At 39.1% G+C, this 17,134-nt stretch overlaps 1 protein-coding gene across 1 annotated transcript; it reads right to left on the bottom strand.

The window, feature by feature from the left end:
- Nucleotides 1-5,772: 5,772 nt before the first annotated feature.
- Nucleotides 5,773-16,834, bottom strand: zgc:158482 (uncharacterized protein LOC100009650 homolog). The gene is made up of 10 exons (XM_051724895.1): nt 16,309-16,834; nt 14,380-14,589; nt 13,261-13,419; nt 12,825-12,949; nt 10,496-10,690; nt 10,311-10,401; nt 9,825-10,023; nt 6,741-6,838; nt 6,511-6,641; nt 5,773-6,429 (listed from the first exon to the last, which is right to left on the bottom strand). The coding sequence occupies exons 1-10, from the start codon at nt 16,787-16,789 to the stop codon at nt 6,253-6,255; spliced, it is 1,866 nt and encodes a 621-aa protein (XP_051580855.1). The 5' UTR covers nt 16,790-16,834; the 3' UTR covers nt 5,773-6,252.
- Nucleotides 16,835-17,134: the final 300 nt, after the last annotated feature.

Below are 17,134 nucleotides of genomic sequence, written 5' to 3'. Positions count from 1 at the left end.
CCCCCTAAACCTAATAACTGGTTGGTCCACCCTTAGCAGCAACAACTGCAATCAAGCGTTTGCGATAACTTGCAATGAGTCTTTTACAGCGCTGTGGAGGAATTTTGGCCCATTCATCTCAATAGGATTCAGGTCAGGACTTTGACTAGGCCACTCCAAAGTCTTCATTTTGTTTTTCTTCAGCCATTCAGAGGTGGACTTGCTGGTGTGTTTTGGATCATTGTCCTGCTGCAGAACCCAAGTTCGCTTCAGCTTGAGGTCACGAACAGATGGCCGGACATTCTCCTTCAGGATTGTTTGGTAGACAGCAGAATTCATGGTTCCATTTATCACAGCAAGTCTTCCAGGTCCTGAAGCAGCAAAACAGCCCCAGACCATCACACTACCACCACCATATTTTACTGTTGGTATGATGTTCTTTTTCTGAAATGCGGTGTTACTTTTACGCCAGATGTAATGGGACACACACCTTCCAAAAAGTTCAACTTTTGTCTCGTCAGTCCACAGAGTATTTTCCCAAAAGTCTTGGGGATCATCAAGATGTTTTCTGACAAAAATGAGATGAGCCTTAATATTCTTTTTGCTCAGCAGTGGTTTTCATCTTGGAACTCTGCCTTGCAGGCCATTTTTGCCCAGTCTCTTTCTTATGGTGGAGTCATGAACACTGACCTTAACTGAGGCAAGTGAGGCCTGCAGTTCTTTGGATGTTGTTGTGGGGTCTTTTGTGACCTCTTGGATGAGTCGTCGCTGCGCTCTTGGGGTAATTTTGGTCGGCCGGCCACTCCTGGGAAGGTTCACTACTGTTCCATGTTTTCGCCATTTGTGGATAATGGCTCTCACTGTGGTTCTCTGGAGTCCCAAAGCTTTAGAAATGGCTTTATAACCTTTTCCAGACTGATAGATCTCAATTACTTTCTTTCTCATTTGTTCCTGAATTTCTTTGGATCTCGGCATGATGTCTAGCTTTTGAAGATCTTTCGGTCTACTTCAGTTTGTCAGGCAGGTCCTATTTAAGTGATTTCTTGATTGAGAACAGGTGTGGCAGTAATCAGGCCTGGGTGTGGCTAGAGAAATTGAACTCAGGTGTGATAAACCACAGTTAAGTTATGTTTTAACAGGTGGGGCAAACACTTTTTCACACAGGGCCATGTAGGTTTGGATTTTGTTTTCCCTTAATAATAACAACCTTCATTTAAAAACTGCATTTTGTGTTTACTTGTGTTATCTTTGACTAATATTTAAACTTGTTTGATGATCTGAAACATTTAAGTGTGACAAACATGAAAAAAATAAGAAATCAGGAAGGGGGCAAACACTTTTTCACACCACTGTAAATTGTTATATTACATTTATGTTGTGGATATAGTGATTAATCTCATGCATAAATAGGGTGCGTTTTAGTAAGCTAATTAACCCGATTAAAAGCGGTTCATTTTGCTGGTGTTCAGTGTGTTCAACTCACGCAGCTCAAGCGGGGAAATCACAAAAATAGTGGATTACTGGACTATAAACAGATGTTTCTCTAGCTCAGGGGTTGGCAACCCATGGCACACGTGCTTGCATTGGCATGCAGAGGGGTAATTACTGGGACACCAGCAACTGCAAGAGAGAAGTAGACTGTTTTATTCATATGAAATTCCGCACCTGCATTCCATGTCAAAAAGTTTGCTGACCCCTGCACTAGTGGTTTCTTCTGTTAATATCTTGCACTGTTAATATCTTGCAGTATTATTTTTTCTCTTAATATTTCTGTCAACAGTATTCTTTTTCCGATTCGTAAAGATAACAAAGAAAAACAAAACATATATACACTGAATCAACATTTAACCCCCACTATTACCCCTCCCCAATCACCAACCCCACTCTGACCCTCAAGGAACATCCCTGTGGTCACATATAAATATACACACACAAAATAATAATAATAATAATCATACACATTTCAAACTATGCTTCTCTCTCCACAGCCCCTCCCCGAGAGTCCCCCAATGTAAAATCTAGAATTGCATAAGGTGCAAGGGGGGCCTGGGTAGCTAACTGAGTAAAGATGCTGACTACGACCCCTGGAGTTGCGAGTTTGAATCCAGGGCGTGCTGATTGACTCCAGCCAGGTCTCCTAAGCAACCAAATTTGCCCGGTTGCTAGGGTGGGTAGGGTCACATGGGGTAACCTCCTCGTGGTCGCTATAATGTGGTTCTCACTCTAGGTGGGGCGCGTGGTGAGTTCTGCGTGGATGCTGCGGAGAATAGCATGAAGCCTCCACACATGCTATGTCTCTGCGGTAATGCGCTCAACAAGCCACTTGATAAAATGCGCGGCTTGATGGTCTCAGATGCGGAGGCAACTGAGATTCGTCCTCTGCCACCCAGATTGAGGCGAGTCACTACGCCACCATGAGGACTTAGAGCGCATTGGGAATTGGGCATTTCAAATTGGGGAGAAAAGAAAAGAAAAAAAAACACTCCCTCCAATACCAAGTTTAAATCTTTCTCCCAGAATCTCTTGATAGAAGTTAAAGCTCCGTCCCCCAGACTCTGAATTCGCAGGGAGTAAAACACTGATGTTTTTGATTTGACTGATTTTCAAAGGATCTCAATACTCCGCTCTCATATAGGTCACAGAGTGTATTAACCTCCCTCACAATCCACTCTGACCAGCAGAAAGGGGACTTATTAATACATAATTTGGGTTCAGCCATATGCTCGAGGCAACATTTAAATAAATGTCCGAATTAAACACACTGGACACTTTTGTACATACCGAGTGCAAATGCGAGATAACGGGGTGCTACTTAACCTCTCCAATTAGTTTGATAGAAAGGCTTTGCAATGGCGAAATATTGCCAAGAACTTCCTGTTCAGTACAAAACCAGGGAGGGGCTCTCTCAGGTGGAAGCGACCAATAAGCTTGGGTAGGCCTAGCCCACCTTTGTCAGTCGGCCTGTGTAACTTATTGAAATGTAACTGGGATGTTTAACATTGCAATTGAAGGACTTCACTATGCTATCAAATTGCTTGAAATAAGAGAGGGGTACATCTATAGGGAGAGATTGTAGAAGGTAGTTGAATTTTAGAATACAATTCATTTTAATAACATTAACCTTCCCAATCATAGATAAATGTAATGATGCCCACCTGCCCACATCGCTCAAACCTTTTTATTAAAGGGTCAAAATTAACTCTAACTAAATCAGATCAATTTGCTGGGAATAAAATACCCAAATATTTAATGCCCTGTTTGGGCCATTGACAGGTGCCCGGCTGAAAAGCCATTACCGGGCAAGTACACTGTTAGAGCCAAAACTTCGGATTTAGACCAATTGACTCTGTATCCCAAGAATTTAAAAAAGGAATTGATAATTTTGTGGAGGCAAGGCATAGATCTAGTGGGGTCAGAGACGAGTAATAAAATATAATCTGCGTGAAGCAGAAGTTTATGCTACACACCTCCCGCCACCACCCCTGGAAAATCATCCTCCTTTCTTATTGCAGCTGCTAATGGTTCCAGGGCAAGACAGAACAATAATGGGGAAAGAGGGCAACCCTGCCGGGTGCCTCTATCCAGAGTAAAATAATCTGAAATTAAACCATTCGTTTGTACTGCTGCTGCAGGGTGTCTATAAAGTAACTTAATCCATCCAATAAAATATTCCCAAACCCATACATTTCCAAAATCTTAAAAAGATAATCCCATTCTACCATATCAAACACCTTTTCAGCGTCAAGTGAGATTGCAGCAACCGGAGTCTGATGATTCACCACTGACCACATGATATTGATGAAATACCTGATGTTATCAGAAGAGCTACGGCCCCGAATAAACCCCACCTGATCTATATGTATAAATGATGTCATAACCTTACTTAATTGTTTAGCCAAAATTAGCTGGATCAGGGAAATTGGACAATAACTCTTACTCTCGCTTGGATCTTTGTCCTTTTTAAGAATCAGAATTAAAGATTCCGTATAAACTTCTAACAAAAGTGGAGTCAGTTCTGTAGCATCAAATCTAAAATATTCAGCGGCAAAGCCGTCTGGCCCCGGAGCCTTGCCTGTAGTCTGTAAATACCTAAACTCCAAGGTTATCTCAGAATCAAAAGAATTTAAAATTCTGTTTGTGCACACGCCATTGGAATTACTACAGCGTTTGCGAGATAGCGTTGTGAACTTCAAAACAGCAAAACTCACAAGTAAGCATTTATACAACATTTCATTTTATGCCTTATTTCCTTGTAAAGGAGATCAGTTTGGTCTAAGTAAAATGCACGTTTAGTGGGTTCAGCTTATGGGCTTGTTTAAAATAATATATTTTTAAATACTTTTTTGGGGAAAAGGCAAACAGCACAGTATATATATAATTTAATATTAAAAAGTACACCACTAGTGTTGTTGACTGTTCTAGTAATAATCATTTTTACATGACATTACACAGGCAATGACTGCCTCTCCTGATCAACATATCCACAGCTATATTCATGTGTACTTGATAAATTCATCCAAATCCAGCTATTAGGTCTGGTACTCTGTAAACAACTTTGTTTCCCAATAGAATGATAACCTTTGCACCTTGACCCCTGGACGCAAGCAGTCAGATTTGAGCTTTATAAACTCTTTCCATTTTTGTGTGCAATATGCAGTCTGACACTGAGGGGCCGTTTACACGACAACGTTTTCAACTAAAGATGGAAAACTTATTATGCGTTTTGGCTGTTCGTTTACATGATAACGGCGTTTTGGGGCCTGAAAACGCAAACTTTTGAAAACGGGTTTCAAAGTGCAAGATTTTGGAAATGATGCCGTTATCGTCTCCGTGTAAACATACAAAAACGATGACGTCATGCGCACACGTATTACGTGTTCAGTCTATTGGCATGCGCGCGAGTACTTCAGAACAACAAGCGAGACACACAACATTACAATGGCGGACTACAGGACTGAGTTTATTGACGCTTCTCCAGCAAAGTGTAGATTTACTGCATTACTACTACGACCAGCGATCGCCATCTTCATTGTTTGTATTGACCGCTCTGTGGAAGAATGCTTATGTGCGCATGCGCGTAGTGTTTCTTTACAAAGTGACATCGCCAACTACTGTCCTGGCATGCATAATACAGTGTTTTAGTCGTTTTCGCGGATCCGTGTGAACGGGGATCGTTTTGACAATGTTGTCGTCTGTACGCGAAAATTTTCAAAAACGCAAAGGAAAAACTTGTCCGTTTTTAGTACATCGTTGTCGTGTAAACGTACCACTGTGGTTGCTTGGGATCAAAAACAGTGGATAAATTCTCTAAAGAATCATTAGCTGTCTTCAGTAATGTAACTAGGATTTCATGACACTTAAACATAATTAATTATTATGGCTTGCATATTTATATTGAGGGATGATCTTCTAAAGACTTAAAAAAAAATCATGCACTGGTGCACATGCACATGCACAGTACATCTTTTGTATTATAATGAAATATTTGAGATTTATGTTGATTCCAAAAAAATAATTCGTCAATACTTTTGAATGACAGTGTCGCTGGATAAAAGTGTGTTTTGGGATCATATGATGTAGTTACAGCATCTACCAGCAGGGGCTAACTGGACCATGTTAAGCAGCCAAACCTTGACCCCTTGAGTTTACTCAGGTTTTGCAGCCTCACTATGACTCTAAAACGGCAGTCCTGCCACACATCTGGAAAATACTATATTATTCTATGTTTTCAAATAAATGAAAATATAATAAGTATACATACAAAATAAATGTTATTAATTTATTAAACATGAGAGCAAAAAGTTTGAGATAAATATGACAACCAAAAAGTAAAAACACATACATATAAAAAAGCTAATTTAATAGCTTCACAGGAATTCAGGAGGTAAACTGTAATACTGATCACAGACATCAACACACTAATGACAATAAATGCAGATAAACATGGATGTGAGGTACTTTTGATCTATTTGACTGAAACTGCGGGTTTATTTAGAAATATTAATCAATTCAAACAGAAAAACAGCTGCTCTATATGGATAGACATTTGATCAGTAGCTAGCAGTAACAGGGTTTAAGTCTTTCACAATCTGCAATTTAAATTGACTTGTCACACTAACCATCTGTTCTTCTTTAGTACATCAATAATATTAACCTACATAATAATAGAATAGAATATTATTATTAATAATAACACACCATAGTATTGATTTTAATATTTTTATCATAATAATACTAACCTCCCCTGTGCATTTACCAAACTGGACAAACAAATCAAAGTTTGATGCTGCCAGATAAGATCTGCTCATAGATGGAGGAAGTTAATGATACAAACATTCTCTCTCGCTCACACAGAAAGTACAGTGATTCAGAGGTCACCGTGGGGTCAAATCCATCTTGCACAAGCTTCAGCTTCAGCTGTTTAAAGGTCCCGGTCACTTCCATAGAGTTCTACAGAGAAGCATTCAACAATATCACCCTTATATCACCTTCATGCAGGTGTAAATGCTTGTCATATGGGTAGAATTTTACCTGAATTCGTATAAATCGAGGATGTGCGTAAGCAGGCAGGAAACTACAGACATGGTTAAACATTTTGCAGCGGTCAAACTCCATTCCACCCCTGATTTTCACTGCAGCCATTCCAATGCGTCCCTCGTGACCTTATCAAACACAAAAGAACACATGGGGGGTGTCAGTAATGCCACACTCGAAGTAGCCTAATATTCATAATATTCAGACCAAATTCAACATCATCAAACCTGGAACTTGCACTCCGTAAACATTTGCTTCCTCGACAAAGTCCAGCATACTAATGATATCAGAGACTTCAGTGGTCGCCACATTCTCCCCCTTCCACCTGCACATGACAACCATTCAAAAGTGTCTCATTTCTAACGGCACATTCTAAACAGAACTGCAATCTCAATTGAGGTCTAATGGGGTCTGATGTGATCCACTGTGGTCTAATGAGGGTCTGAAGTGGTTTGATGTGGTTTCTTTGGAGACTAATGGGATCTAAAATGATCTAATGGGATCTAAAGTGGTTTTATTGGTGGTCTGATGAGGTCTAATGAGGTCTGATGTGGTTTAATGGTGTCTGATGTTTTTTCTAGGGCCCAATTTACACCTTCCATTAACAAGCGTTTTCAGGGATCGGATCGCTGTCGGATAGCACTTGACCACATTAAATGCCAGGTATAAGTGCATCCAAGACGCATCCTGATCGGATCACCTAAATCACATTCGGAGGTGGTCAGGGATGGATTCTGACCACAATAAGGTGTAAATGCAAATGCGTATTCGTTATCCAGATACAACTCCATAAGTTATTAATTATGTGAATAGCTTATGCTACAGTCATCCGTTGTTGCGGGTTCTTGCATTTTTCTGTTAATTCTGCCATTGCAATGTAAAGAACACTGCCGTCTTTCAGTCTTGACACCCGAACAATGAAGAATACCCCATGAATTATTCTATTGGAATACACCATTGGAATAATCTCGTCTCCCTCCTCAAATCTCCACTCGCTTCAGCAACCCGAAATTTAGCTTTGGTGACCGCCAAAAAAAATTTAAATGACGGGAAAAGCCTGACTGTCAAAGTGATGGAAAGCATTTGAATTATTTTACATTTACATTTATTCATTTGGCAGACGCTTTTATCCAAAGCGACTTACAAGAGAGGAAAACATAAGCGAATCATCTTAGGAGACAGTGGTATGAAAAGTGCAGTATTACAAAGTATCACTAGCATCATAGTAGTATTCAAAACAGAATAAAGTGCAACAGAATTTTTTTTTTTTTTTAATGGCTGGTTAAGTGCTCATGGAAAAGATGTTTTTAGTCGTTTTTTTGAAGACAGAGAGTGAATCAGCTTCACGGATGGAGTTGGGAAGGTTGTTCCACCAACGTGGTATGATGAAGCTGAAAGTCCGGGAAAGTGTTTTGGTGCCTCTTTGTGTTGATACAACAAGGTGACGTTCCTTAGCCGACCGCAGACTTCTAGTGGGCGCGTAGCTCTGCATAAATGATTTTAGGTATGCTGGAGCAGACCCAGTAACTGTTCTGTATGCCAGCATCAGAGCCTTGAATTTGATACGTGCATCAACCGGTAGCCAGTGGAGAGAGACAAGGAGTGGTGTAACATGTGCTCTCTTTGGTTCATTAAAGACCAGACGTGCTGCTGCATTCTGGATCATTTGCAGGGGTCTAATTGCAAATGCAGGGAGGCCTGCAATGAGAGTGTTACAGTAGTCTAGTCTAGTTATGACAAGTGACTGGACAAGCAGTTGTGTGGCATGTTCAGAGAGGAAGTGTCTTATCTTCCTGATATTGTAGAGTGTAAATCTACATGATCTTACGGTCTTTGAGATGTGGTCTGTGAAATTTAGTCTGTTGTCGATGATTACCCCTAGATTTCTGACCGATTTGGAAGGCGTTACTGTAGTTGCACCCAGCTGCGCGGTGATGTTGTGTTCAACATCAGGGTGTAAATGATTATCAATCAGTTTTTTAAAATTAGCTAAAAGACAGATAATTTTCAGTTACCGCAGTTTCTGATGTAATATGTAAGTAGCATTTTTCCATTTTGTGTGGGTAAATTTGATTGGATCTCTATCCGATCACATTGGAGATGCAGTCCAGCTAAAGAATACTATCCATATATGAAACACGTTAATGCAAGGTGTAAATGGGGCCTAGGGGTTCTGATGTGGTGTGAAGTGGTTTCTTGGAGGTCTGATGAGGTCTAATGGGGTTTGAAGTTGCCTGATGTGGTTTCTTTGGGATCTAATGAGGTCTAATGTGGTTTCTTGGTGGTATAAAGAGTCTAATGGGGTCAAATGTGGTCTTTTGGGGTCTGGTGTGGTCTAAAGTGGTTCCTCGGAGGTCTGATGAGGTCTAATGGGGTTTGAAGTCATCTGATGTGGTTTCTTGGGGATCTAATGGGCTCCAATGTGGTTTCTTGGTGGTCTGAAAAGTCTTATGGGGTCTAATTTGGTCTTTTGAGGTCTGATGTGGTCTCTAGGGGTTCTGATGTTGTCTAAAGTGGTTTCTTGGAGGTCTGATGAGGTCTAAAGGGTTTGAAGTAGTTTGTTGTGTTTTCTTGAGGATCTAATGGGCTCTGATGTGGTTTCTCGGTGGTCTAAAGAGTCTAATGGGCTCTGATGTGGTTTCTCGGTGGTCTAAAGAGTCTAATGGGGTCTGATGTGGTCTTTTGGGGTCTAATGTGGTCTCTAGGGGCTCTGATATGGACTAAAGTGGTTTCTTGGAGGTCTGATGAGGTCTAATGGGGTTTGAAGTCATCTGAAGTGGTTTCTTGGGATCAAATGGGGTCCGATATGGTTTCTTGGTGGTCTGATTAGTCTAATGGGGTCTGATGTGGTCTACAGTTGTTCTTATGTGGTCTGAAGTGGTTTTTTGGAGGTCTGATGAGGTCTAATGTGGTCTGAAGTCGTCTGATGGGGTTTCTTTGGGATCTAATCAGTCTAATGGGGTCTGATGTTGTCTAATGTGGTCTGATGTGGTCTCTAGGGATTCTGATGTGGTTTCTTGGGGATCTGATTAGGTCTTATGTGGTCTCTAGGGGTTCTGATGTGGTCTAATGTGGGTTGAGTTTTTATCTGTCTGACTGTCTGTCTGACTTTGTCTGACTAAACTGTGTATTGCACATAGTTATTGCTCAATGGGGCAATTTAACTGTTCATGAGATGGATAGCCTGAGGGGATTCTATGTAGTTATTTTTGCAATTCTGTTTGGTGCCGCTAGTGGCACAGAAATTACACGTTATAGCTTTTAAAAATTTCTGAAATACGATATTTGACAGCAGCCCAACATGAAAATACCTGAATGTGTCTCCGACTCGATCCTGGAAGTAGATAAAATTCTCATTATCAATCTTCATTAAATCTCCACTGTTGAAATACACATCGCCACTCTTAAACACACTGCGTAGTCTCTTTTTCTCAGTTTGCTGCTTATTTTGAGCATAACCGACAAACGGAGCGATTTCTGTGATCTTGGACACCAGCAGCCCTGTCTGCCCTGAAAATAAACACACATTTTTCAAAATGTAAACTTTTTTGAGTTGTAGTTCCAGAATACATGGGAACTCCCTAAACTGTTTAAAAAAAGGTCTCGGGATGCATTTTAAATACTGCAGTTTGTTTTTAGCCAGTTTTACAGTAATTTCATACTCTTTCATGGGATACATTTCTTACTTGAAGGAATCCTTTTTTGTAGTTGAGTTGCTAAAGGGAACTCTAGAAATAGATCAGACATGTTTACCCCCTCTCTCATGATGTTTCATGTTTATGTTTGTGAACTCTGACCTTTAGGCACCTCGATGCACAGGCCTGTGGAGTCTCTGACCGGCTCGTCTCGCTCTGTATCGTATTTAATGAGTGCATACGGGAACAGTTTCTGTATTACCAAAGACAAACACAAGAAAATGTACCTAATATTCTCCACTGAAAAGCTCTCAGAGTTTCAGATGTGTGCAGAAATATAGTTGTACTTTGTGCAAAAAGCTGACACGTCCAATAGCGCCTATCTTTCCAGCATAGTTCACAAAACCAACATTTCCCTCTGTGGAGGCGTAAAACTCTCTGACTTCAATTTTGCCAAACCGATTGAGGAATTCTCTCCACACGTCTGCCCGAAGTCCATTTCCAATAGCCAAACGCACACTGTGGACTTTATCGTTCTCTCTCTGAAAAACACAAACAAATGGATAAGCAGAATTAAATGGCAGCTTGAGGACAAATATCTGAGTCTGTGTGCCGTTGTTCATCTGTTATGAGAATCACACAGATAATAAACAGATTATAGATTAATATAATCTCTCCATATGTTCATTTAATAGCCTAATCAGATGAATTTAAAGATCATTTTTGCACTGGCATTTACAGTTCAGTGTACAACAAAACCTGAAATCAAACATCATAAAACGTGATCTACTCCATATATGTCATAATGCATTCAGGATATCTGTTTCATTGACTCCTGATACATTATTCCAAGTAAAGGCCAGTAGCTATTCCCAGATCGGGGCCCGGCCCTTAAACTTCTCTCTCATTGGATGACAGGATGATCACATGGCGCTGTGAGATTGGAGCTCATGTGCTCTTTCAGGATCCAGTTTCAGTGACCAAAGTAAGACTGTTTACATTCCACCACCCAAACTATGACAACCATTAATAAAAGTTCAAATCGGTGGTTTAATTTAAAACTGTCAATTAATTAATGAGTGTGAAGATGTCTTGAGCTGTGTGAAGAGTGTAACTGCACTGAGAGAGTCCAGACAGTTTAGAGTAGAAATAATAAAGCTATTTGTAAGAACCAGCTGTGCTGAGATCAGTTTACAAGAGTAACAGCTGTACGCCTACTACTGAGAACACTCTTTTGCACACACACCCAATGGCCTCACTGACCGCACTGAGCTGCCATCACTTTAAATTTGTTTCACAGTCAGCTGACTTTCACACTGACATAAACACAACTGTAATCTAATTTAAGGTAGTTTACTGTAAACTAATATATTGTAAACTAAAGTACAGTAAAGAACTGTTAACCACTATTAATCACTAAATACTGTACTGTCATACACCAGTGAAATGAAATATATTCTGGTGTGTGTTAAAGTAATGTTTTGGGTTCAATATAACTTAAAGGGATAGTTACTCAAAAATGAAAATTCTGTCATCATTTACTCACCCTCATGCCATCCCAGATGTGTATGACTTTCTTTCTTCTGCTGAACACAAACAAAGATTTTTAGAAGAATATCTCAGCTCTGTAGCTCCATACAATTCAAGTGAATGGTGACCAGAACTTTGAAGCTCCAAAAAGCACATAAAGGCAGCATAAAAATAAACCATAAGTGGTTTAATCAATGTCTTCTGAAGTGATCCAATTGGTTTTGGGTGAGAAACAGATCAAAATATAACTCCTTTTTCACTATAAATCTTGACTTCAGCAGTCTGCTTGGCGCTCATGATTTCAAGCTCAATTGCACTTCCAAGCAGCATCTAGTGCACTGTGCATGTGTCAAGCACTAGGAAGTGTAATCGAGCTTGAAATCATGATCATGCCTAAAGACTACAATGGCAAAATTTATAGTAAAAAATTAGTTATATTTTGGTCTGTTCTCACCCAAAACCGATTAGATCACTTCAGAATACATGGATTAAACCAATGGAGATTTATGGATTATGTTTATGCTGCCTTGATGTGCTTTTTGTTCACAGGTCTGGTCACCATTTACTTGCATTGTATGGACCAACAGAGCTGAAATATTCTTCTAAAAATCTTCATTTGTGTTCAGCAGAAGAAAGAAAGCCATACACATCTGGCATGAGGGTGAGTAAATGATGAGATAATTTACATTTTTGGGAGGACTGTTCCTTTAAGGTGAATCAACAGCATTTGTGGCATAATTTTGATTACCACAAAAAATATGTCTGACTTGTCCCTAGCTTGTTAAACAAAACAGTTACAGTAAGGAACTTATAATGGAAGTGAATGGGGCCAGTCCATAAATGATAAAATACACAGCATTTAAAGTGTAACAACTAAATGTAAACATAATACGTGTTAACATGATTTTAGTGACATTAAATTGCTTACTAAACTTGTCTGTGTAGAGTTATATCCAATATTAGTGTTTATGGACTGGCCCCATTCACTTCTATTGTAAGCACCTTACTGTAACCACAATGTTTGCTTTTGTTTTTTGGGACAAGACAAAATTATTATTGTGGCAATCAACGTCATGCCACAAATGCTGTAAATTGAGTTTCTAACCACCTGTAGAGTGTCTAACCACTGCGCCGTCGGTTCTGTACCTGTGGTGTGTTACACAGATAGCGCAGAACTTCTCCAATATACTGAATCACAGTCACTTTATGTGATCGACACTCGTCCCAGAACTGAGAGGCAGAAAACTTGCGACGCAAAACTATGGTTGAACCTGAAAATGAGAGAAATAGATTATTGTGATCATGTACTACACACTTATGTGATAATATTAAGAGAATAAAACATGAAAATTGTGAAATTTGTGTGTATTTTTAATGTGAGGGTGCTAGAGTGTGAGAAAGCTGGAGTGACTCGACCTTTAACCCAGTTAAAAAGGAACATTTGTGCTGTGCAATGCTTTACAATCATACACAAAGAAGTCTTTTATAAGGAGAGAGAGAAAAAATTATACACTGAGTCCCTAATCACAATCAGAGGCTCATGAAGTTTACACACATTAGAGCACACAAACAGACACAGAACCTGTTTCTACAGAGCCCAAGAAGCCGATGAGGAAGCCCGCTGTGTGATATAGAGGAAGAGTCACGTAAATGACATCACGGTCTGTTACGCCATTAGACGCTAACACGGCGAGAGCGGCGAGCAGGCGCGTTTCATTTATCACTGCTGCTTTAGGAAGACCTGAAACACACACACACACACACAGACAGAGCTAACTTCATCAATATAGTGCAAACCCTATAAACACACATTCAGGACTGACACACTCACTGTAAAATCTAAGTAGTTGATCTTACTTAGAAAAAGCATGCAAACCGATTACCTTGAAATATCTAAGTAAATGTACTTATTTGGCTCAGATAAAAAGAACTAATTTTATTAAGTAATGTTAACTAGTTACAGAAAACTTAACTCATCTGTTATTTAAAGTGTCATTGTTTATATTTAAATGGAGTTATGTCTAACAGTAAGGGGGGAATTATGACTGGACTCTTGGTTAACCATATGGAACATTAGATAAACTCAGTACTTCTTAGTACACATAAATCTGCACTTTTGTAAAGTTCAATTGAGTAAAGAAGGATGGCTGAAACTTAACAAGCTCCAAGTTCACCAGAGGTAACATTAATCACCCAAAATCACCCACATGGTTACTTCACAAAAATCTCAACTATCAACCAGCTACAACAAAACAACAACAACAGTCATAAGAATTAAAACTATTTACGTTTTTAAATATGAATTATTATTTTTCTACATAAGTTCCCTTGTTTTGACCAAACATTCATAATTTATTCAAGCGCAAGGGCTTATGGGTATTCTACACAGCTGCAATTTTGTACATGATAATTCTGAGATAGTAGTACTTGAAGCCAAACTTAGAAGAATGTATATATTTGAGTTATGATTCCAAAATATGCCATTTCAAGTACTGTTTAATTAGGACCACTTAAATGTTTTTATTAATGACAACTTTAGGGTTAAGAGAGTAAAGGTAACTTAATTAAAACTAGTAAGAATGGTAAAAACTTACGCTTAATTTGAGTAAACTATTTTTTTTACAATTTGAGATTACTTTCTGTGTAACCCTTATATTTCTGTAATCGTACACTCTAAAGGAATATTGTGTGTGTGAGTGACCTGTAGTTCCAGATGTATATATGTAGACTGCAGGTGAAGTGAAGGACACGTTTGCTCTGAGCATTTGAGGAACAGCTGTGTCTGATGATTCTTGCATTGCTCTGGACAAACTCTTCATACATGATGATTTGAGATCTTCAGCCATGATGAAGATCTTTACTCCTTCCTTCTGCAGATCTTCACTCACCTCTTCTACAGCACCCTGCAGCGCTGAGATGACAGCAAACCCCAAACAACACAATTTAAACCACATCACAACAGCAGTAACACACTACAACACACTTTTGCAGCTCTCAAATCACATTCATGTTTGCATTCAGATTCAAAAATGGCTTACTGGTCAGAGCCGTAGCCTAGCAGGCTGTGCTCATGACATGTGGTGCTGATGCATCAGGGGTGACCTGAGTTCAAGTCCCAGCTTGTGAAGTCCTGTCCTAATCCCATTCCCAGTTTTCTCCCTCTCATTTCCTGTCACCTCTCTACATTCCCAAGGCCATAAAAAAATGGCTTGCTGACACATTACACCCGGTTTGGCATTCATTCTTTCTTGCATGTGTAATAACCAAACGTGAAGCGTTGGTTTTAAAATGTGTTGTAAAATGTAAAAAAAAAAAAAAAAAAGTCATTTATTTTTTGCACTGGTGACGAAATGACACAGCCATCATCAGCAAGGTACTGTTTCTACACTGTCTAAACGCTATAACCATAGTACCATACACAAACATGTTAAAATGCCAGAAATTCACCGTTAAAAATACGGTAACCATGTTTCAGGTTTTACGGGATGTAAGTTTGATGCCTGTATATTTTACGGTGCATTACCGTCATTTATATTATTAAATAATAAACTTGATATATTAACCTTCTGAAACTGTAAAAATCTGCTTTTCACTTTATAATGTATTGTTAATCACAGTAGTAATTACAGAAGGGCACATGATGACATGAAGCTCATCAATAGTGGCTCTTCCATGAGCAATGACCAATAAACATGTACAGACAGTGCTCAGTGTCACATGTGAAATTTAAATAATGCAGTAAACATTAACTACGTTAAATATAAAACAGAACACCCCAATGCACATAACTGATATAAAAAATAAGAAGCAACATAACTATTCCCATAAAATATAATGAAATATGATGGGTCATGCAGGGAATTGTGGGAACATCCGATTATTGTTTTTTACCGTAATTTTAACAATAATTTACCGTAACAAGTACATGTACTTTCTTGTTAAACATAATATACATTTTTACTGTTAATTATACAGAAAATCATTATTTTTATATTAAAATATATATATATATATATTCTACCAAATTTTACCATAAAACTACATTTATTGTCTTTTTAATATATAAATAAATTCCCATATATTTTAAGGTAACTACCCGTTAACCAATTAATGTTTGTTTTTTACTGTAGCATTTTTACAGTCTTTTACTGTTAAAATTACGAACTTTTTTTACAGCGTTCAGTGAACTTTGGAATGCTGAACAAGAGGAAGAGATGCAGTAGCACTAATTTACTAAAATTGCAGGATAATGAAGCTGTACGAGCAGAGAAAAGTAATATTGCTATGCAATTATTAAACTATAAGTTTGGTATTGCCATGGCATAGCAATGCCTGTTAGAAGAGCTGGAGTCTGCACTGCTGATTAGCTCTTTTAAGCCTGATTTGTTTTATGGGCTATGCTATGTTTAAAAACTCAATCAAATACAGGTTTGGGATGGCATGAGTATAAGTAAATAATGACAATTTTAATTTCTGGTTGACCTATTTCTTTAAATTAATAAAATAATGATTACTGCTAACCCAAAACCTTAAATGTGATTTGTGGCATTTTTAGGAGTGCATAAAAGCATTAGCCTCTTTTATGTTTCCACCGTTAGATACAGATGCACTGGCTGGTCGCTCCTCTCACCTGCAGACGCGATCAGGAGTTTCACGCCGCTGCAGCATCTGATCAAACTCGTAATCAAACTCCGTGCGCGGATGCTGCTGTTGAGGAGCGCGCACGCGCAGCCGAGTTTCGCCAGCGCGAGCCAGCTGAAGATAAACGCGGGCTCGTTCAGCATGAACAGAACCGCCGTATCTCCGGGTCTCAGAACCGACGCAGTCCGTAACGCGTTCGCTATTCTGTTGCTCTCTCTGTCCACATCTTTAAACGTGTAACTTTTATTCTCGAAAATAATAAACGGCTTGTTTGGCCGCGTTTCGACCTGCTCGAGAAATCTATCCAGCGCGAGAAACAGAGGTCGCCTTCTTCTGCGTGAAGCAAACTTGAGTAAAATACGCAACAAAACCGTGTGATAGTGAAAATCTGTCCACAAATACGGGAAAAACAGTCTGAGAATCAGCGGACAGATGATAAATCCAGCCAAGAGAAGCGACTGAACGAACATATTTGAGTTACACAAACAAACAAAAGCGACCTGTTTGAGCTGAAGAACTGAATTCGTTTCAGACTCTTTTGTTTCTCGTGAAGGCGGAGCGACATGGATGTGATTATGAACATGGTTTAAAGTTTCATTCAGTTCAGAGTTGCTTAAAGTTTACCAGTGTTTGCAACTCAAAATCCCTCTTATTCCATCATCATTTTATTATTATTTCAGGCTGGTAATTGTCCCCATTAACATGTCCAGGTTAACCAACTTGGCTTTGCTGGTGGTTAACCATCTTGCAAAATTTGTCTTAGTTTGCAGCTTTACCTCTGGCATGACCAGATTTTTTTCCCCAAGCAGGGTTCA

Source organism: Myxocyprinus asiaticus, chromosome 18, assembly GCF_019703515.2.
Source record: "Myxocyprinus asiaticus isolate MX2 ecotype Aquarium Trade chromosome 18, UBuf_Myxa_2, whole genome shotgun sequence".
NCBI lineage: Eukaryota > Metazoa > Chordata > Actinopteri > Cypriniformes > Catostomidae > Myxocyprinus > Myxocyprinus asiaticus.
Note: the sequence above shows the minus strand (reverse complement) of the source record. Positions and strands in the feature narration are given on the sequence as shown.

Excerpts from the sequence above, each read along its gene's own strand:
- zgc:158482 (XM_051724895.1), bottom strand. The coding sequence starts at position 16,789 with ATGTTCGTTCAGTCGCTTCTCTTGGCTGGATTTATCATCTGTCCGCTG. Across the intron at positions 14,590-16,308 it reads ACTCCTGATCGCGTCTGCAG|CGCTGCAGGGTGCTGTAGAA; the intron begins GTGAGAGGAGCG and ends CTGTCATCTCAG. Across the intron at positions 6,839-9,824 it reads CGAGTCGGAGACACATTCAG|GTGGAAGGGGGAGAATGTGG; the intron begins GTATTTTCATGT and ends TGTCATGTGCAG.